The 22673-nt window shown below is 42.3% G+C and overlaps 1 protein-coding gene across 1 annotated transcript; it reads right to left on the reverse strand.

The window, feature by feature from the left end:
- Nucleotides 1-1189: 1189 nt before the first annotated feature.
- Nucleotides 1190-22596, reverse strand: PBLD (phenazine biosynthesis like protein domain containing). The gene is made up of 9 exons (XM_032423892.1): nt 22513-22596; nt 11531-11630; nt 11072-11170; nt 8323-8432; nt 8208-8237; nt 5592-5680; nt 5143-5321; nt 2375-2437; nt 1190-1302 (listed from the first exon to the last, which is right to left on the reverse strand). Exons 1-9 carry the CDS (start codon nt 22594-22596, stop codon nt 1190-1192), a joined length of 867 nt encoding a protein of 288 aa, XP_032279783.1.
- Between the last annotated feature and the right edge of the window lie 77 nt (nt 22597-22673).

The raw sequence follows: 22673 nt of genomic DNA on the forward strand, positions 1-22673 counted from the left end.
CCAGTGATTCTTACCCGTGGTGTAACCCACTGATGAGTTGGGAGAAGGGGTGAGCTATGTGGCAGGTCATTGGTTACTCATTAAGCTAAAGCCCTGAAGCCAGTGAATTGTTTACTTCATTGCATATTAGGGGAAACACAAGATTACTGCTAGAATAAATTCACTGTCACATGCCTTAGCAAAAAAATAAAAATAGAAAGCGTGGTAGCAGTAAGGTGACAAAAATTGGGACACTACGGGCATTTCTAACTGATTAGCTTGCAGTTTTTGATATGGCTGGGAATTGCCATCAATGAGATCACCTTAAACAAACACTGTTAATGACTTGAAAAAGTCCCCATCCCAAAGTCAACTATAGGTATTCAACATTACAGATTTAACTGAATTGAAAATATGTTAGAACCAATTTTATTAAGGTAAGAGAAGAATGCTTTTTAAGTTACACTCTAAAACTATACATCAAGATAAAGATATTATATTGCTTTTAGAGTTTAATTTTATCACCACAGTAATACATATACATTTTTTGAAATATGTGGGTTTTTGGGTTATTCTGTTATATGTCCTAATTTTTTAGTTATTGAACATGAGTGTGTTCCAGTAAGGGAAATAATTTTTTAGGTGCCTTAAAATGACTCCCAATCTTACCCCCCCACACACACACATGAACAGTTGTCACCTTTCTATCTTCATGACCCATCTTTGTCCATATATATATTCATATTGTCCATAGATATAACATTGCTAACATTTTGTAGTCCACTGTAATTCCCTTTCTTAGTATTGTGTCATGAGATACTTTTCAATATTTCCACATAGTTATTGCGTCTTTTTAACGGCTACAAAATTGTCTATCAGATACTCACGCCTAAGTTTAAATGGTTTGATCTTACTCCTCATAAATGTACTCCTCATTCTGTGATTGGTAGTCATAATTGAAGGTGACAACATCATTCTTTGTTACTGGTTACTTCTATGTCAAATACACTCGCGGGCAAAGCCAAAACTCCATTAATTAATTAGTCAGGAAGCATGATGAAATTTCCATTAATATGTCTTCATTTTTCTATTTCTAACGTGAGGATGAAGTGAACTGCTGTGCAAGTTTGGTAAAGGCAGCCGCTTCCATTTCTTTTTGTGCAGAAAACACTTAGTCATTCAAAATCACAGCATCGAACCACAGCCACCTCTAGGCTGTCAGCGTGCCCTCTAGAACAACAGCAGTGCTGCCCCTGATGTCAACCCGCCCATCAGGACGCAGAGAAATCTCCAGCTCTCCTCCTCGGTGGGAACACTGAAAGGCTAAAGAAAACATAAAACAAGTCACGAGTTAATATTGTTCGTCTTCACCCTTTCTAATTCACAGAACATAGTGGAAGACCTCTCTCTTCTTACAAGCTCCAGAACCCTCCCAGCTCAGTGGAAAGAATAAATTCCTTCCTCTGTCCGTAGCACTGCTCAGCCTGCCCTGTTCTGAGGACCGAGGGACCACAAACGCAATTTGAGCCACAAAACACACAGCTCCACATCTTCTCTTCCTCAGTCATTTCCTCTGTCCCTTCCCGTAATGTCCCGGACACACCCCACGCATAGCTTCCTTCCCGCTTCTGTCTGGGAGTAAGTGAGGACCTGTGATAAGACAGAGGCACGGACTAGAAGTTTAAAAAGATAAAGAGGGGTGATCTTGGCCCTCCTGAGAGAGCCCCATCTTTCCAGGTCTGAAGAGGACAAAGGGAGCTTGTTTACTCATTGTGCTTATCAAGCAACCGACCAGTCTCCACCTTCCTGGAGTTCGGGGCATAAGGGAGAAATTAGGCTCACCAAAGAAAGACCAGCCAACCTGCTATCCCCAAATCAGAGTCACAGAGGCCTGACCCTCCCACTAGGTAAGACCTCCCATCCCGGAGGGTCAGATTCCTACTTTGACTATTGGAACTGTGTAGCCTCTATTGGCTGCAATCTATTTCCTCTCCACCCCCCAAAGTCATTAGGGGACTTGGTTCAAAAGCAATTTGTTTGATTCAATCCCGTGACTAGCAATGGCAATAAGGAACTTTGGCGATCATCCCATCTCAACTTGTGACATTCTAAATAACCTCACTGGGCCAAAGTTATACAGCCAGTTAATTTTATTCAACAAACAATACTTAGGCACTTACTGTATTAGAAGTGTGTCTGTGTTTTGGGGGGGACAGGGGTGGAAGATATTCTGAGTAGAGGATTCAGAGTGAAGCAATATAAAACATTTCATTTTCATATGGGTGATACATGACATTTTATTACATCTTCAAATCAATAGTACATATCATATGAGAAGGAATGCTAGCTTAAAGTTAGAAAATTTTTTTAAAAATAAAAAAAAAAACTATCCTACCATGCATGTCTTTCTTCCCCAGTTGCTGGGACCAGTAGCTGCTGAGAACAGCATGTGCAGACCCTTAAAAGAAGTGAAAAGTTATGATACAAAAACAGGGGTGGCATTGTGGTAAATTTATAAGCAATTACAACCAACTATCTGGTTTGACTAAACCTTAAATGACTTGATCATGATGTTGGCCAGGGCCACAGCAGAGTGTGGAATTATGAATGGACATAGAAAGGAAGACACAGAGTTTATGGATAAGTTCCTCCAAATAATGTATCTGCTATGTTTTATACTTTCTGCAGGCCGAATTAAACTGCAGGGTCTTTTTTTTCTAATGTTTTAATTTGAGTCTAGTTGACACACAATGTCACCTTAGTTTCAGGTGTACAACATAGTGATTAAACTTCTCTGTATGTTATCCTATACTCTCCACGAGTGTAGCTACCATCCGTCACCATACAATGCTATTACAATATCGTCGACTGTATTCCCTGCGCTGTGCCTCTTATTCTTGTGGCTTATTCATTCCATGACTGGAAGCCTGTACCTGCCACTCCCCTTCACCCTTTTCACCCATCCCCCTAACCCCTTTCCCTCTGGGAACCATCAGTTTGTTCTCTGTATTTATAGGTCTGATTCTGCTTTTTGTTTATTTGTTTTGCTTTTTAGATTCCACACATGAGTGAAATCATATGGTATTTGTCTTTCTCAGTCTGACATATTTCACTTAGCATAATACCTCTAGGTCCATCCATGTTGTTGCAAATCGCAAAAATCTCATTCTTTTTTATGGCTGCATAATATTCTAGTGTGTGTGTAGGTATGTGTATATACACACATCACATCTTCTTTATCCATTCATCTATCGATGGACATTTGGGTTGCTTCCATATCTTGGCTATGGTACATAATGCTTCCATATCTTGGCTATGGTACATAATGCTTCCATATCTTGGCTATGGTACATAATGCTTCCATATCTTGGCTATGGTACATAATGCAATAAACATAGAGGTGCACATATCTTTTTGAATTAGTTAAACTGCAGTTTTTAATTCTTGTCCTGTCTATCAGTTCATTGTCAGGCCATGGTAGGAAGATCAAGTGCTTCACCTAAATCTTTCTCTAATCTTTCAAGGGAAATATCTCCTTCCTCCAACGATGAACATGCAAGGAAAACTGGGAACTCTGACAAAAGGTTCAATTTTCCACCAACCCAACATTTTTAGGCTTTTAGTGCCAAAAGAACTTTATTTTAGTGAGGCATTTTTTTTTCACTTGATTGTGCCCTAGTTTTAGATCAGTGAATAGATATTAAAATGAAGAAACAAAATGTAAAGTCATAACTGGGAGAAAAGGATGGGTTTTCTTCAGGAAAACTTACTAAATATTATGGGAGGTCCACCTAGGATGACCAGTCATCCCAGTTCGCCCAAGACTGTCCTGGTTTTAGCACCAAAGGTCCTGTATGCTGGGGAATCCTTCAGTCTCAAGCAAGCTGAGATGGTTGATCACCACTGTCCAAAGACCTTCCCACTTTAGAAAAGCATTATTACAGGGGAAAACACTTTCTCTCTGTAGCAGTTAAAATCTTTGTGAAGCATATGTAAATCCACTCAAAACTTCTTTTCCATGGGGGAGGGTCAAGCTGTACTGTTTGGATGTCATTGGGCATTTTCCTGAGTCTTTAAGAAAATGCTTTGCTGAGCTTTGAATTTCATGTTTTGTTTCTCAGAGAGTAACTAGGTCAAAGTCCTGAAACAATCCCAGTCTCTGTCTTCTGTTCAGAGCAGGAGCCTCAGAGGTTCTTCCCAGCCTCCTTCTGCCCTGACCACCATCCCATCCGCCAACCTCCTTCATCAAGCATCCCCCCCTTTTCTGCTCAGCCCACTCTTCTCTAAGAGGATGAAAGGAGGAAGCTTCACATTCTTGCCCGTCTTTGATTTCATCCCTCTGCTTCTGGTTGGTAGATCTTGAATACCTATGTTCCCAAACCCATCCCACCCACTTTGGGGGCAGGTCTGGGAAAGCTATTCCTGTCTGTATCTCCCACCTACGACCCAGGAATTTATCCTTCAAAAAATAAATCTTATTTAGGTGCCAATGATCACACAGGCTGGTCACTAAAAAAAACAAAAGGCTTTGTGACTATAGTGGAAATTGGCCCCTGAATTTTGCAAATGGCAGATCTGGAAGCGTTGGTTCAGGGAACCAGTTCTGTCATTATTATTAAAATAGCTAAGAGTTATTGGGTGCTTATCATGTGCCAGGCACTGTGGTAAGCATTTACCATGCATTGTTTTTACATAACCTTATGAAATATTACTCATACTCTATAGAGGAGGGAATATAAACTTTGTTTTTTTTATTTTTTTATTTTTTACTTAAATTCTAGTTAGTTAACATATAGTGTAATATTGGTTTCAGGAGTAGAATTCAGTGATTCATCCCTTACATGTAACACCCAGGGCTCATCACAACAAGGGGAATAGAAACTTTAAAAAAAGTTAAGTCATTTGCCCAAGGTCAACAGCTCGGCAGCTAGGACGAAAACCCAGGCTGTCGGACGTGAAGGTTTAACCCTGCTATATATACTGTCTCCTTAATTCTGTAGTTTTCACTCGAGAATTCAGTGAAAGAATGGGGAGGGGAAGATAGGGAAACAAAAACAGCTCAAAACCCAAACAACCTGAAAGGTCGTGTGAAGGGCACTTAAAGAGTTATTTGTTACTTTCCTCCACTGTTGAACCCTCCCCAGGACCCAAGTCAAAAAGTACCTGTTACAGGGTCTTCAGCCACACCAACCCACGGTGCAAAATATCTGGAGTAAAAATCAAACGCTTGGGTCTGCCCTCCAGGCTCTCCTTTAAGGGTGAGAATGAGTCCTTTCACCTTCCCTGTGTTTTCCACTTGCGGCAGATCCTGTGTGTTCACCTTCAGGTTCTCCAGGAATGACCTGGTTCATGAATGGGATGGATTAGGACAAACCCATCTCACAGACCACTACACAGACTCTGTAGAGCAAGCGAGGGTGCAGCTTTTGCCCAAAGGGCTCAGCAGGAGGGGAGGAGAGAACAAGTAGAATATCTTCCTCCCTAGGAACAAAACTCTCTGACTGCATAAATCATGGTTTGACTGGACCTAGCACGGCCAGACAAAGCCAGGGCTATAAATCTGGGTTCTCAGCCCTCCCCAAAGTGCTGCCGAAGCCAAAAATCTTGTTTACCTCTTGTAAGTATCACTGAGCCGGACAAGGAGCTTTCGGGTATCTGGAGAATAGCGGATGTCTTGGACTAGGGTATCACCTATGGCAGTCTGTGGAGACAGACCAAAAACTCCTCAGGAGTGCGCCCTGGGTCAAATCATTGATCTTCTATATGGGGAACAGCCTCTCATGAGCATCTCCTGTGTGCCAGGCATACCCAATGTCCCCAATCCCAAGAGTTTTAGTTCAGTTTCAGGACTCAAGGTGTTGCCCAAGGAAGGCCAGTTTTCTGGAGACCAGAGACCCTTAAGGGGGTTGAGCTCACCCTCTAAGAGCCGAAGACAAGCATTGTTCACAAGTATTACTATGTGCCTCAACACGCTAATCCTTCAAATGGGCATTTTCCTCACAAATAAGGAGCAAGACTTAGGCCCAGGGACAGGGACAGACACACACACACACACCTTGACCCAGGTCTGAGGGGCCCTGGAGTCAAAGCTCTGAATCACTACTGTCTACTGTCTGTAGCAATGGGGGCCTCAGGCCCACCTCTTAGCATTGTTGTGAGGATTAAATGAAATAATATATGTGGAGTCGCAGCAGCAGTAACTAGAAGATTCTACATGGCAAGGACCCAGGGCCAGCAGTTTGAATGGAACTGGGGACTAGAACACATCTTAATGCTGCTCTGCGTGGCAAGCACTGTTTTCACTTAGATTGTATGCTGCAAATCAGTAATGTAGCAACATTTTCTAAAGATTCCTGGATTCACCCTTTACCTGAGACTGCACATAATCTTGCTCACTTGTTTGTCTGTTTGCTTGTTGACTTGGAGTGCTGAGGGGGATGATGAGTGGGGGAAGCCCCTCCAAGTCACCCTTTGGCACCCCCACTGGCTGTAGGCAGAGCAGGTGAGAATTACATGGTAGTTGTCTGGCTATCATTAGGTTGCTTCAGGTTCTCTAATCTTCTTTAGGGACTGAGATGCTCCGGGTCCCAAAGCCAAGACTCCCTCCGCTTTGGGTGGTGCCTCGGCTGTCTACCCCAGCGACCACAGCTGAACAATGTCCCTCCCTCTGGAAATGGAAACTCTTGCAGCCAGAGCCTGTCTGTTCTTGGGCCTTTCAGCTTCTCCAAGGGGTCATTCAGCCCTCCTCTGCATGAATTCTGATGTCAATTTGAAAGTCTAATTCTCAGCTGAGAATCTTATGACCAGTTTCTAGGAACACAAAACAACAATACTCAAGATACATAACCCTTTATCATCCCCACTTTACAAATGCTGACCCTGAGGCTTAGAGACACCGCATTAGGTTCTTTCTACCATGAACAAGGTCTGTACTGTGAATATTGTCCATTTTCTTGTCAACTTGCTTAAAGCAGTTCATTTATGAATGTTGGCTTGTCTTCCAAAACCCAAGCTGAGTGTAAAATCAGAATCTGTAATGCTTGCTTCTACTCTTTGAAAAACATAGATAATGCAAGACACTAAAGAGATTATAAATGCTGTAGTTGAACATTCACTGAGAAACACCCCAGCGGTACCCAGGGTAGACCATTTAGTGAGAATTGGTTTTCTCACTGCAGCCCTTGCCCTGATCCTGATGGGGCCCTTCCTTCTCTACAGACTAAGAACCGGGTCATGCAGGGCTGCTCGGGCCCCTTGGAATCCCCATAGAACGATTGTAGTGCCTACCTCACCCAGTGACAGTATTAAGTGAGATAATGCATGTGAAAAGCTTAGCACCTGGTACTGCCCAGGGGCAACTCTCAAAAATGTTCATTAGCATGATCGTTGTTATTCTCATGAAGGCCCACCCCTTCCTAGACCTCTTGAGGAAGCCAGGCTATGAATCTCGCCTTCTCTATCAAGTTGCCCGAGCTTTCCTGTCCTCCTCCATCAAAGCACAGCCCCTCACCTCAGCCTCATTCTCCACCACAGAAATCCAGGTCGCCCTGCCCAGCAGTTTCCATTGCTTTCACGCTCGGCCCACCACACAGCAGTCTCTCCTCCCCCTTCCTTCATGGAGGCTAATCTGGCAATGAAGAGCCAGGGACGACTGCTCAAGCTTCTCACCAAATAGATTCAACATTAAAATTCACACCTCAAATGCACCATGCACTTTTCATCCAAGCTTAGGCTGGAACGCTTATACTGATAGAAGGCCTATCTTTGGGGGTCGTATGGTACTGAATCTTTTTTTTTTTAAGATTTTATTTATTTATTCATGAGAGACAGAGAGAGAGAGAAAGAGGCAGAGGGAGATGCGGGGCTCAATCCCAGGACCCTGGGATCACGACCTGAGCTGAAGGCAGACGCTTAACCGACTGAGCCACCCAGGTGCCATGAATCTTTTTTTTTTTTTTAAGATTTTATTTATTTACTTGAGAGAAAGAGAGCAAGCAAGAAAGAAAGCACAAGCAGGGGGAGGGGCATAGGGGGAGGGAGAAGCAGACTCCTTGCTGAGCAGGGAGCCCAACCCAGGCTTGATCCAGCACCCTGGGATCATGACCTGAGCCGAAGGCAGATGCTTAACTGACTGAGCCACCCGGGTGCCCCCAAATGGTACTGAACCTTTGTGTTCAAACAATAAATGACCAAATCACACGAGCTTAGGTTTAATTCTTTTCACCAACCTTTATCAAGTCCTCCACTTCATGGAAGTCCTAGGTGGGGAAAAAGACAAGACCACTGTAAGGCACGCAAGCTGTCAGTTAATACGGTTCATGGCAATAGTTAGAAAGAGCTGACCTGGGGGTGGGCAGGATAAACAGGTAGATCCAGGATAATACTGTCCTCTGCTCTTCTGGCCTTCAGTTCCCCACTCAGAGTGACAAAGGTTAGAGTGTTATTCACGTTTTCTGGCAAAAAAAAAAAAAAGTCTTACTTTGTCAATCAGAAAACTCTCTGAAAGGAAATCAAGAAATAGGAAAATAAACTTTGTTATATATTTGCACATCTGTTTTGATCACTACTGCATTGTCTTAGATTCCCTGGCTTTTCCTGAAAGGAGGGGTTCAGGTTTGGGTTACTGGGGTCCAGAGTAGAGATAGCCCCCACCAGCTTCTCACTTGAGAACCAAGAACAAAACTGGTTGGACTTGACATCATACTGCAAGGCTTCAAAGGCCAGCTCCTTTATGCTGACTAACTGTGCCCTTAAGCAAATCATTTAACCTCCTTAAGCCTCAATTTCCTCATCAGTAAAATGGGGTAATAATTAAACCTACCTCATAGGGATGAAACAGTGTTTTCTAATGCAGATTTTAAATATCCACCTATAATACTAGATTGTTACAAACAATACCAGTCTAAAATATGCCAAGGGGATGACAAATAGAATATACAAATTATGAATGACAGTCTACTAGAAACAAATCAAGCTTACCCTAAATAAACCAAGCTACACATAAAATTTTTATTTAAAAATTGGACCGCAAATGCTGGTATACTAGCCCTTCATGTTACTGATACAACTTGGACCACTTATCTGACCTCAGTGTGGGTAACATTTTCAGTGAAAACAAAGATCTGTGACCTAATTCTTTTTCCCCCCTTAATATTTCTGTAAAACTTAACCATATCTAAAAGGTAAGGAAATTTGGCATTGTTGATTAACTTTCACTGAATATAAAATGTATACTCCAGAGCCCAAAGTTTAATTGTTCTCATTATAAATGGTGGAAGACATCATTATTTGCAATTTTTCATTTTTTCATATTTTATCTTATCAAACCTTAAGACCACCCTGTGGGGGATCGATCTGAAGGCTATTATTCCAAATCTCTGCCCCACACCAAACAATGTGGGGTTTTCAAAAGGCACTCAATCCAACTTCAGTAAAATCTTTTTTCAAGACTGAGTTCCTAAGCAATATTTCAGGGTATTTGCCTGCCCTCATTCTTGTCCCCTATCCACAGAAACCAAAATTATCTTGTTAAGACATATCATGGATTACATTATAGAGGGGCCTCAATGTTATCTCCTGCCGGTCACCCCCCCCCCCCACCCCAGGGAAACTCCAGCCTCTCCAGGTATACAGACTACTCCTCAGGAGCTTTGCATTTGCTGCTGCTCCCTCTGCCCAAATACTCCTCCTCCCACTCGAATTCTTTGCACACATGGCTTGATATTCTTCAGCCTGACGGTCCCCTTCTCTAGTGGATGCTGCGGTCCAGCATCTCAACCTTCCCCTCTGAAGGCCAGGACTAGCGAGGCAAGGAAATACAGAGGCCTGCATCTAAGGAGGCACCTGCTCTCAGGCGCAGCCTGAAGGCCCTGCCCCAGCTGCCAGGGGTGTTGGTGACTGACTGCTCTCAGCTGAGTCCCACTCTGCGAATCGCCCTTGGGTGAGTAGAGCTACTTTACCCAAAGTCAGGCTGCTTTTCTGGGCATCGGAGGCTGATCAATGGAGGGTATAAAGGCCTGCACCTTTGTTTCTATTTGGAACTATACTACTTGAAGGATCGTTGCAGTTTCAGATCTCCCTGTGGCTTTGGCCTGCGCCTTTCTTTGTTGCTACCACTTCGCAGTTCAACGTGTCCCTCTGTTCTATTCTGCTTTCTTTTCTCCCTGCCAATATTGACTCCAAGAATACTGCCCACAATTCTCCCAGCGTGCAATGTGCTTCCCAGGGGAACTTGCCCTGTAACACCTCCCCGTACCCTCCCCATCTAAGTAACTCCCCAGAGAACCTCCTTTTCCAATGCCGCTCTCCCTTACACTCTTACACTCTGTCGTATCATCCTGTATATTTCCTTGCTTAACTTTCTGTTTGTAGTCTACACCTATTCATGGCTGCTTCCGTCTCCACTTTTAGGGCATTTCTGGGCATCTCTCCTCTGCCTCATTGCCACAGAGCCCTGATCTTTATTATGCTAAATGTAGCGAAGATGAAAACTGGTAGGACTGAGGTGCAGCATCCTCTCTTCACAAGGGAAATGTATATAGCCATGGCTCATGAATCTTTAAACTTCAAAGTAAAGAAGCTCTTGTGAGGGGCATTTGGCTGGCTTAGTCCATAGAGCATGTGACTCTTGATCCTGGGGTCGTGAGTTCAAGCCCCATGTTGAGCGTAGAGTTTACTTTAAAAAAAAAAAAAGAAGAAGAAGAAGAAGAAGCAGCTCTTGTGAAATGAATCTCAGTGTGGGTGGGGACATATTTGGAGCAAAATGTGACTTATGGTTCCCCGATGCCACATCATGTGAGACGCCTATTGTGTCTTGCAAGCTCCCCTCCTGGGTTGGTCAGAGACCAGAGAGCTCCCGTTCAGAATAAAATGGCATTCTAGGGAGCAACGACCAGAGCTTTCCAACAGGCCTGGCACATAGTCAGAAAGGCCAAAGTTTCAGGGGGCTGTATTTGTTTCAGCATCATGAATGACATGAATAGACTCTGTAATGTCTTGATAGCAGGGACTTTGATTCATCACAAAGAGTGAGAATTTTAAAAAATACTTGCTATTTGCTCAGTGACAGGTTCATAAAAGAAAATCACATTACTTATCTTGTCAAACAGCACAGCCGCGGAAGCCAGGGTAGCGTGGCCGCAGAGGGGAACCTCACTCGCCGGCGTAAACCACCTCAATCCAAAGCAGGAACCTTCAGAGGAGGAAAAGCCAACGAGAGACGAGATCACTCCCATACAAGTGGGTCACAAACTTTTCATTTTCTTATTCTTTTCTCAATATTTCCCTAGCATGATTAATAGCTGAAATGCATTGTGAAGGAAGAGTGAAGTCTAGGCCAGCATCCTAGGGCTCCCCGGTGCCAGATCTGGAGCTGAAACATTCGAATTACTCAACATCTGCTCTCCCCAGACGAACTGAAAACCAAATCAGAATCTCCCCACCTTCTCTCCTGTCTGCATGCAAATCTCTCTGAAATATCATTCCCCCACTGGAAAAGCAGTTTCTGGTACCGTCCAAGAATGGCTTAAAAAAAAAAAAAAAGCATATTTACTTTGTGTAAAGTTGTCAGTGGGGTGCAGTTTTCGGATAAAAGCAGTTTCAGAGAGGTTCATTTCTCTTGCAATTTTTTGATGCATGTCTTCATCCAATTTCTAAATTAGAAACAAAAGTTCACTGAGACTCCAGAAACACAAATCAGACTTCCTTGGACAGCAACTGCCATTAGTTAATAACACAGCTTATTAATATTAAAAGTTACATGCCTCAAAGGAAATAATTGACAAGGAAGTCAAGACACTTTTACAAAGATTGTTTCTCAGAACTCTATGCTTGTAGCTCTCCATGAAGAGCTGTAGATGCACAAAGCTAGAACAGACTCTGAAAAACCTACCGGCCAGCCCTATCTTTTATCAGATTATTATCTCGTCTACCTGAGAGCATATGTTCTCTTCTAAACAATCTCCACAAAGGGAAACTCCACAATCTCCCTTTTTTGTGGAATAAAAAGATCTTCAGCATCCACTCTAGGTTGGCTGGCCCATTCTGCTCCCATCTATACACGGTTCACTCCCTTTTATGAGTCAAGCCTCAGGCTAGAGGTCACCTCCACCAGGAAGCCTTCCAGCTGCTCTGTCTAAAGGCTTTGTCTCCTCCCAGTGCTTAGACCACCTGAATTTACCCACTGTGTCCCTACACTGTCTGTCCCCCAACATCTGAGTTTATGAGGGCATACAATGTACTATCTTGCTTTTTTCTGACTTATACCTTGTATTCATCCCAGAATGGTAGGAGCTCAATAAACATTTGCTGGGAGAATACATTATTCACTACATCTTCATTTTTACTTGTTTTGTATGTGTAAGCTCTATGCCCATCATGGGGCTTGAACTCACTACCCTGAGATCTAGAGTGACATGCTCTACCGACTGAGCCAGCCAGGTACCCCACTTCATCTTCATCTTTAAAACTCTCAATATAGGGTGCCTGGGTGGCTCAGTTGGTTAAGCGACTGCCTTCAGCTCAGGTCATGATCCCAGGGTCCTGGGATTGAGTCCCGCATTGGGCTCCCTGCTCAGCGGGGAGCCTGTTTCTCCCCCTGACCCTCTCCCCTCTCATGCTGTTTCTCTCTCGCTCACTCTCTAATAAGTAAATAAATAAATAAATAAATAAATAAAATCTTTAAAAAAAAATAAAACTCTCAATATAGATATTTTTATCCGCTTGCATATAAAGAAATCAATCACAGAGAGGTTGTGTAATATCCTAAGGTCACAATATGCCAAATAAATGGTAGAGTGGTTAAGAATGTGGGCTTTGTAAATGGTAACAACCAGTGAATCTAGAGGAAAGGTATAGGATGTTCATTGTACCATTCTTGAAATTTTTCTGTAGTTCTTAATTTCTCAAAATAAATGGTTAAGAAAATAATGTGAATTTGTATCCTGGGTCAGGTCCTAGTAGCAGTGCAAGAGTGGGCAAGTCATTTAATCTCATGGAGCTCCAGTTTCCACACCTTTAAAATGAGGACAATAGTACTTAGGTGAAAGAGTTCCTGTGGAGACACACAAATACATATATATACATGCACACACATTCCTCTTAACTCAAGAAAAAAAAATGGGTCAGAAATATGAGTTTTCCTTTAGAGAATGAAAATCAAATTTTTTTTTTTTTTTAATATTTTATTTATTCATTTGACAGAGACAGCGAGAGCAGGAACACAAGCAGGGGGAGTGGGAGAGGGAGAAGCAGACTCCCCACTGAGCAGAGAGCCCGATGCGGGGCTCGATCCCAGGACCCTGGGATCATGACCTGAGCCGAAGGCAGACGCTTAACGACTGAGCCACCCAGGTGCCCCGAAAATCAAATTTTTAATCAACAAATACTCGCTAGTTATATTTTGAATTCTAAAGAAGTCTCAAGACAAATGCCTTTTTGCTTTGGCCAAGTTTAGTATTCTTGAGCCCCTGAAACCCAGAAATAAGATTTATAACTTTATACTAATAAATTCATAATTCACTTAACTGACTTATGCAAGTTAAACACCCATTATCTTTCAGTTGATTCAAATTCTTTTGAAACACTTTCCACATATTCATATAAGGCACAAAACGCTGGTTATTGTGACAAATCAGTCATGATTTTTAAACTATCAGCTGAGGGGCGCCTGGGTGGCTCAGTCGTTAAGCTCCCTGCTCAGTGGGGAGCCTGCTTCTCCCTCTCCCACTCCCCCTGCTTGTGTTCCCTCTCTCACTCTGTCTCTCTCGTCAAATAAATAAAAATCTTTAAATAAATAAAAATCTTTAAATAAATAAACTATCAGCTGATATAAAAATCCTAGCGGACTTACTAAGCTTTTCTTAAAAGGGCACTGTCTTCAAAATCTATAGACGATGTGGAGTCCTAGAGAGAGAGAAATGACTTAAGCAACTGATATTTACTGTCTGAAAGCCCAAACATAACACAATGGTTTTGTGTTTTACTTAGCATTTTTCTTTCAAAAGATTAAATCCAATAATGCATATAAAGTGCTCATCACAGTGCCTAACACAAAGCAAGTACTTGGTAAATATTAGCTTTTACTTCGAGTGGCTCAAAACCCATGTTTTAAGCAGCCACACCACTCTGCCTCCCCATAACAAAGACAAACTCTTATTACCCCTTGAACACACTGCAGACAGGAAAACCAATGTCTATCAGATAAGACGGATTCCTGCAGCGTTTCTAAAGGAAAGCAGCAGTCAGCTACCAAGTGCTGTGCTAAGTAGAACACCACTACGGAAGGAACGCCTTAGAAAAGCAGGGTCTCAGGCCCCACCCCAGACCTTCTGATTTAGAATTTCCTTTTTTTTTACTAGACTTCTAGGTGATCCATGTGCACATTAAAGTTTAGAAGCCCTGGTGGTTATGATACGACCCCGTGTTCAAGGGGCTTAGCATCTTGCAGGGAATCAGAAAGTACCAGTGAGCAACACCAGAGAGTATGTAATTGAGACACATAGATTTGACAATAAATACTCTAGGACTTTAAAGATGAAGCTGTGAGGTGGACTTAGAAAAAGAGCATATTTGGCTGAGTTGGACAGGAAAATGTGGGCAGAGAGCTTTGAGTTGAGGTTGCTTCTTGGGCAAGTCATTTGACCTCGCTTCTGTTCTCCTTCTGTTAGATCTTTGACACGCTAGGATTCTGTGAGCGGAGGTAAGGAGAACCAGGATGGTAGGAATGAAGCGGCATGAACATCTGCCACACCTGTGGGCCCGGGGAGTGAGTCGTCCCCCCTGAGTAGAGGGGCTGGGATCTGCTGGGCATCCCAGCCAACAGGGCAACAATGTTAAGAAGCACTTCTCTCGGCTCACTGAATGTTCTGTGTGGAACCTGGCCCACGTGCCTGGGCATACAACACCTGAGAGAAGCTGGGAGCCAATTAAGTCCCTCCTGCAGAGTGTGCAATCACAGGCCTCGGTGGTGATTGAAGGGCTGATAAATAAAAGCCTGTGTTGGTCTTTCTGGATTTGCCGCTGTGGCTGCAGGAACCTGCAGTGCTTGCTAGTCCTTCCTGTGATCTGGCCAAACTCCCTATCCTCGTCCTTCCTTTCCTGGTCTATTGCTTCCCTCCACCTTTAGGACAAGAGTCTCAAAAAGCATTAAAGCATCCCCCATTGTAGCCAAGCTCACCGTCTATTGTTAATGGATTTCTTTGCAGTTGGGCTTTTTTGCACATCGGCTAGAATACACACTTCACTGGCCATCAGCTCTTCCGTCCTCTCTACCTTGGTGTATTGTACCAATTGCAATTTGAATTTCTGTAACTAATCTCTGTCCCAGGACACTTAAAACGCACTTGCTATTTGCCTGAGGGACCAGAGACACCGTAGAAAGTTTGATAGTAGCCGTCCTCAATATGCATCACAGGCAGCCGAATTTCTACACTGGAACCAAAGGCCAAGATAATGGTGAATCATTAGAAGACTAAAGTTGCTTCAATTTTGGGAGCTTGAGAAACAAAAGAGACTGCATTCAGGCAAAAAACTAAATTTTTGTTTCAGTCATTTTTTTCATTTTACACTAAAGTTGTTTATTTTCAAATGCAGCACATAACAGTTACACACCAACAACTGTGAATTCTCTTGCTTTAATATCCATTTCCCTTTGGCAATCTCATGAGTCAAATTTCCGACAGCAAAGACAGAGCCATGTTTGTTTTTCTGAGTTCCAGTGTGCTGCATTGGGACACTGAGGTTTCATCATCATATGGCCCACAAACATTAATGATCAGAAAATCAGAGCAAAGTTTTAAAATACTCCCATCTTGTGGCAGCTTGGAAATATGACAGCCTAAACATGACCGTCCTGCTATCAGTCCTTGTTCATTTGTCCCTCTGCTATAAATAGATCCCAGCAAAGGAAAAGCACTTGGATATAGAAAGATCTAAATCATCCAGGAAGAAATGGAAAATTCCTTCTGAAGCACTTGGATTTCCTATTTTGAAGTTATGTCCATACAACGCAGCACTCAAATTGCAGGCCGTGTTCAGTGGTTCCTGATGATTCTTATGGGTGCCTAGTCTCTCTAGCTCCATCATAGAACTCAAAGCTTGTACTCACTTTGCACACCCCACCACCCCAACTCACCAATGACAATAAAAGATCAGTAGTTGTTAGTCAGCTAGAACTCTTAGAAAGAGATCTTGCCATAATTTAATTAATAGATTTACTTTCATTAAACAGATAGCTATTTAGTGCCTCTCATGTGCTAAGCCATGTGTCATGGAATAAGAATAGGGTAAGATTTCATAGAATATGCAGTCTAGTGAGGAAGACAGGCACTGAATGAATTACACCAAGAGCAACGCATGCTACCAACTGGAAAGTAAGGGATGCCATGGGAGAACATAAAAGGGGAGGACACCTAGTCTGGTAGTAAGTACAATGGGTTAAAAGCATGGGATCTGCAGTCACACAGACCTGTGGTGGGATCCTGAAGTCAGCCACTTAACCTTCCTCTGCCTGTCTTCTCATCTGTAAAATGGGGATGATAATAATAATAAGACCTAAACTTAAGGGTGCCTGAGTAGCTCAGTCAGTTGAGCGTCTGACTCTCAATCTCAGGGTTGTGAGTCCAAGCCCAGCATGGAGATTAGTTTAAAAAAAAAAAACAAAAAAGACCCTCTCTTAGAGTCGATGTAAGGGTTAAATGAGATAACATATAAAAAGCACTTTAGCACAGTATCTGGCTGAACTTGCCTGAAGTCATTGCTCCCATAGCCATAGCTGAGAGTTATGTTCTAGAAGCCAGTGAAGTAAATTCCCACATCAGCATCTCCCCCTCCCTTGCACTGCTCTTTTTCCTCAAATACTGGGCAAGAGAAAACCTTCAATGCCCTGGAAAAATCTTCTCTGCACTCTTCATCATGCCTTTTCTGGGCATAAAAATGGGATATAACTTTGAAGCCCCCTAGAACCTCCAGGAGCCTCTGACCCAGTGTAAGCACACAGAGCCAGGGATCCTCTAAGGAAGGGCACCAAGTTTGGAAATAGCCACTGCATCATAAGCTTTCCCAAATGAGTTAAAGCACAAACTGAACACAGTGTTGCTATATACTCGGTTTTCCTTAAATACGTAACATACCAAGCTGCAAAGACGCTTTTTTTTTTTTTTTTTTTAAGGCTTTTGTTACTCTCTAAATTTAACCAGGAAAACTGGAACAGCAAGTAGTTTAGGAACTAAAACTAGGCATTCCTCTAAAAGTGCAAAGCCAATCCTCCTTGCTGTCTCTGGAAATTATTGGGTTAGTGTTTCAAAGAATAAAAATGCATAGATGTGAGTATTATATTTGATCCTGGCGTAGCGACCAGCACATGGTACATAGCCAGTAAATGCCAGCTGAATTGGGACAAATGTATACAGTAGGCACACAGCGAAGTTGTTCTTATGGATAATTTTAACAGGAAAACCCAAGAATAAACTGGTGTTTAGAAAAGATCCTCTGAGGGGCGCCCCGGAGGCTCAGTTGGTTAAGCGTCCAACCCTTGGTTTCGGCTCAGGTCATCATCTCAAGGTCTTGAGATCAAGCCCCACATCAGGCTCCGCGCCCGATACTGAGTCAGCTTGAAGATTCTCTCTCTCCCTCTGCCCTTTGCCGTGCTCATGCTCTTTAAATAAATGAGTAAATAAGTAAATAAATAAAATCTTTAGAAAAGGTCCTCGGGGCGCCTGGGTGGCTCAGTTGGTTAAGCCACTGCCTTCGGCTCAGGTCATGATCCCGGGATCGAGTCCCACATCGGGCTCCCTGCTCAGCAGGGAGTCTGCTTCTCCTTCTGACCCTCCCCCTTCTCATGCTCTCTCTCTCTATCTCATTCTCTCTCTCAAATAAATAAATAAAATCTTAAAAAAAAAAAAAAAAAGAAAAGAAAAGGTCCTCTGACACGGTGGTTCTCAGCTGGAGGCAATTTTTAGTTGTCGTGACAGGAGGGAGAAGGGAAGATTGCTGCCATCTAGTGGGCAGAGACCAAGGATTCCGCCAACATTGCCCGTGACAGCCGCACACAGCAAAGAATTACCCCGTCCAGAATCTCAACACCGCCGCTGTTGAGAAACCCCACCCTAAACACACACCTACATATACATAAACACAGACACGCAACAGCAAGAACAAGAACAGCAAAACAAAACAACTTGAGGCTTTGTAGAATATGAAGAATAAAGATGGGCTCCCTACCCCTGTTATTTTCACTGATTAAAGCTGGTTGACAGAGAAGTAAACAACATATCACCCTTTAGCATTACCCCAGCCCTCTGACCTATTCAAGTAGTTGGTCATGAGTTCCTGTAGTTTTTATATAGCCTTCAAAGTAACATATCTATTTCCTTTTTAAAAATACTGTTTCTAGGGGCACCTAGTGGCTCAGTTGGTTGAGCCTCCAACTCCTGGTATCGACTCAGGTCATGATCTCACAGTCGTGGGATGAAGCCCCATGTCGGGCTCTGAGCTCAGTGCAGAGTCTGCCTCAGATTCTCTCTCCTCTCCCTCCTGCTCTCTCTCTCTCAAATAAATAAATAAAATATTTTTTTAAAATATCATTTCTAGGGGCACTTGTGTGGCTCAGTTGGTTAAGCGTCCAACTCTTGATTTTGGCTCAGGTCACGATCTCAGGATTGTGAAATTGAGCCCTGCATTGTGCTGGGCATGGAGCCTGCTTAAGATTCTCTCTCTCCCCCTCTGCCCCTCCTACCCTAAAAAATATTTTTTTTAAATATTGTTTCTATATATTTTCCATGCCTCTACATGATCTTTACTGTCAAATAGATTTTCAGGCACTTGAGGACACCATCAATTTTTTAAGGTTTTAATTTTTTTTTCAAATATCTGTTCCATGTTCCATTTAGCCCTTAATCTGTTTTTATTTTCAGCTAATGTACAGTGTTATGTTACTCATGTGAAAATTTAAAAATGGACTTGTCTAGAAAAGAAAACAGAACAAGCTTTATAATATCCTAGAAGCTCTTGGAATGTTGCTACCCAGAATTTTTTACTTTCCTTTCCTTCCAGAAGTCTTTTATCAAAAAAGAAGGAGGAGGAGGAGGAGGTCCTTTTTTCAAGTATTCAAACAACTCAAAGTGCAATTGCCTGTCTTTAGTCTGACAACCAAGTTTTTTGTTTTTTTTTTTAAGACTTTATTTATTTATTTGACAGAGAGAGACAGCGAGAGAGGGAACACAAGCAGGGGGAGTGGGAGAGGGAGAAGCAGGCTTCCCACTGAGCAGGGAGCCCGATGTGGGGCTCGATCCCAGGACCCTGGGATCATGACCTGAGCCGAAGGCAGACGCTTAACAACTGAGCCACACAGGCGCCCCCACCAAGTTTTTTTTTTGTGATTAGTCTCATCTCGTCAAATTTTTAAATAATTTTAAACAAAACAAAACAAAAAAAGAATATTCCTCTGAAGCCCTTCACTTAGAATCTGAAGTAGTTTCTCCTCTGTAAAATCCAACACTGTTCTGTTCTCTGAGTCCCTATTGTACCTGGTACCATTAGATCTTTTAACCTCTGTGGTAACTATTGAATAATGATCAGGTTTCCGTGTCTGTTTCTCTCACTAGACTTTGAGCACCTCAAGGGCAGACAAACTTACTAATCTTTGTACTTCCTCTCCCTACCCCAAAGCTGGCTTGTGGTAGATGTCGATAAATATTTGTAGAATACGGTAATGATAGGCTAAACACCTACTGAACTGTGGGCAACATTATAAGGTTTAGCATTTATTTGTCTCTGATATTTTCCTGAGTTTACTTGTGTTCTCTCTAGGTGTTTCAGGCGTCCACTGTGCCCAGAAAAAAAAAAAAAGAAGATAGCAGGAGGGGAAGAATGAAGGGGGGAAAATCGGAGGGGGAGAGGAACCATGAGAGACGATGGAGTCTGAAAAACAAACTGAGGGTTCTAGAGGGAAGGGGGGTGGGGGGATGGGTTAGCCTGGTGATGGGTATTGAGGAGGGCACATTCTGCATGGAGCACTGGGTGTTATGCACAAACAATGAATCATGGAACACTACATCAAAAACTAATGATGTAATGTATGGTTATTAACATAACAATAAAAAATTAAAAAAAAAGAATCCAAGGGCATAAACCACATTTTATCCTTCCACTAGAATTTTTATTGATTATGAATTGGGGAAAGTGCCAAATTAGCCTCCAGGAGAACAGGATTCTCATATCCACAGAATTGAAAACTAGTGAATTATTCTTTAGATTATCTATTCAGTTGTCCCTGACAGGCCACCAAAGATTATCTATTCAGTTGTCCCTGACAGGCCACCAAATTAGCCTGGTACCATAGATCCAAAGCTCGGAAGTGAATTGGGAGACTCTCTAGAAAGTATCCCTGAATCATGGACTTCCTTATTTTCTTTTTCTTTCTTCCATTCTTACTGAGGCAGATCGCTTTGAACTATGCTAAGTTCTTTGCTTAAATTTTTGCATCCTGGGGCGCCTGGGTGGCTCAGTTGTTAAGCATCTGCCTTCGGCTCAGGTCATGATCTCAGGGTCCTGGGATCGAGCCCCGCGTCGGGCTCCCTGCTCACTGGGAAGCCTGCTTCTCCCTCTCCCACTCCCCCTGCTTGTGGTCCCTCTCTCGCTGTGTCTCTCTGTCAAATAAATAAATAAATAATCTTAAAAAAAAAAAAAACTTTTGGGGCGCCTGGGTGGCTCAGTCGTTGGGCGTCTGCCTTCGGCTCAGGTCATGATCCTAGGGTCCTGGGATCGAGCCCCGCATCGGGCTCCCTGCTCGGCGGGAAGCCTGCTTCTCCCTCTCCTACTCCCCCTGCTTGTGTTCCCTCTCTCACTGTGTCTCTCTCTGTCAAATAAATAAAATCTTTAAAAAAAAAAAAAAAACTTTTGTATCCTAGTTTTTCCAAATATATAAACAACATATAAAATATATTTGGAGAGAGAGAGAGAGAAAGGCTCTGGTGTGCAGTGAGTGTACTGAAAGTAAAAGGAATAAGTTGAAGAATAATGCTAATTCTTGTCATCTGGTGAAAACTGAATATGAAAATCACTTGAAATTATTTTCAGAACTCTTCAAGAATACTACATGGAGACATGCAACAAATATACTAAGACTCTTGACAAGCAATTTCAGTCATTTCCACAATTCCTTGACATGAAGTTGTTTGCCAGCTTGTTTCTAAAGAATGTTCACGATTCAGAATCTGCTTGTTAATCATTCTCTCACTAATCCTCCCAAGCTCTTGTGTTACTTGATAAAGCCTATTAACTTTATTACTTTCCACATTTTATGGTTGGAAAATGCCAGCTGCAAGGTTGTGTAATGAATGTATTCTTAAGGTGAGACGAGGACTCTTCATCACCATTTTGCTGCTCTGCTTGAGGGAGAAAATAAGTGTACCAAGGACTCAACCAACAGTATTCATCCATCTCAGTAAAACCCCAGCCATTCACCGTCTTGAGAGCACACTAGACTCACTTGGGGAACTTTAAAAAACAGTGCTGCCTGGCTCCCACCCCCAGAGAGTCTGGCATAGGAATTTTAAAGCTCCTTGGGTGATTTTCATGTGCAGCTTGACATTCACTGCACTTGAAGTCCCCAACACACACTTTACCCAAATTAGTAAAACTTACTTAAAACCATCAATTGCTTACTGTATTTCTGAAATAATTCTCAGATAATCTACTCTTGAACTAATTGCTCTGAGTGGAAGGGCTCCTTGGCTTGTTTCCTAATAGCCAGGTACCAACACAAATGAATATTTAACTATTCTGTTAATACTTATCCTAATCAAAAGCTGTTTTTTTTTTTCTTTTCTTTTCTTTTTTTTTTTTTTAAGTAGGCTCCATGCCCAGCATGGAGCCCCACCGGGGCTTGAACTCATGACCCTGAGATCAAGACCTGAGCTGAAAAAAAAAAAAAAAGACATGAGCTGAGATCAAAAGTCAGACACTTAAACTGAGCCACCCAGATGCCCCTCAAGAGCCATTTTTAAAAATGAGACTTTCAGGAAACAGTTCTCCCTATATTAGAGCTTAATTCCTTCCTTCTACTTAATAACTTAATTCCTTGCAAAATGTTTTTTGCTTGTCCTGAAAAGAATTTCTAATTGTCTGAAATAGGTAAGGTTAAAGATATCCAGCTAAAATCTTTTACGTTAAATATAATATCAGCAATGTTCAGTCACATAAAACTCATCTAATTTCATTTGCCTTCACATTTGGTGCTCGCTAAATGAAAACCTGATGGCTAGCAAAGAGTTCTGTGTATTTTTTTTTTAATTGGTTTTAGTTCTTCCTTACATAAATCTTTCTTTTTCCAGACTTGAAGTATCTGGGTGCAAGCATTCTCATCATACAGTTTGGTCAAAATCAACTCGCAGGCATGAACATTGCTGATATCATTTGACAAAGAACACGAACCAAAGACAAACTGGTGGATCTAATTTCTTTTTTTTGTAGGAAATATTTGGTTCTACAGGAATCTAGAATTTCAGATACTGCACTTCAAAACCTAGTACTTACATTTTCTAGGAGGCAAACAGCGGCAGGATTCCCACGAAATGCTTTTGCTGTAAATGCATCTACTACAAAAACAGGGAGCTTCATTGTTCTTGCTCTCAAAATTGCTGGTACCCTGCTCTACTTCTACTTGTTGCAAAAAATCAGGAAGTTAATGTTTTACT

This window comes from Phoca vitulina, unplaced genomic scaffold (genome assembly GCF_004348235.1).
Source record: "Phoca vitulina isolate PV1807 unplaced genomic scaffold, GSC_HSeal_1.0 scaffold29, whole genome shotgun sequence".
In the NCBI taxonomy this organism is placed as follows: Eukaryota; Metazoa; Chordata; class Mammalia; order Carnivora; family Phocidae; genus Phoca; species Phoca vitulina.

Coding starts and splice junctions, on each gene's coding strand:
- PBLD (XM_032423892.1), bottom strand. CDS start 22,596: ATGAAGCTCCCTGTTTTTGTAGTAGATGCATTTACAGCAAAAGCATTT. Junction 11,631..22,512: donor CTGTTTGCCTCCTAGAAAAT/GTAAGTACTAGG, acceptor TTTCTAATTTAG/AAATTGGATGAAGACATGCA. Junction 8,433..11,071: donor TGTGCTGTTTGACAAGATAA/GTAATGTGATTT, acceptor TTTTTTTGCCAG/AAAACGTGAATAACACTCTA.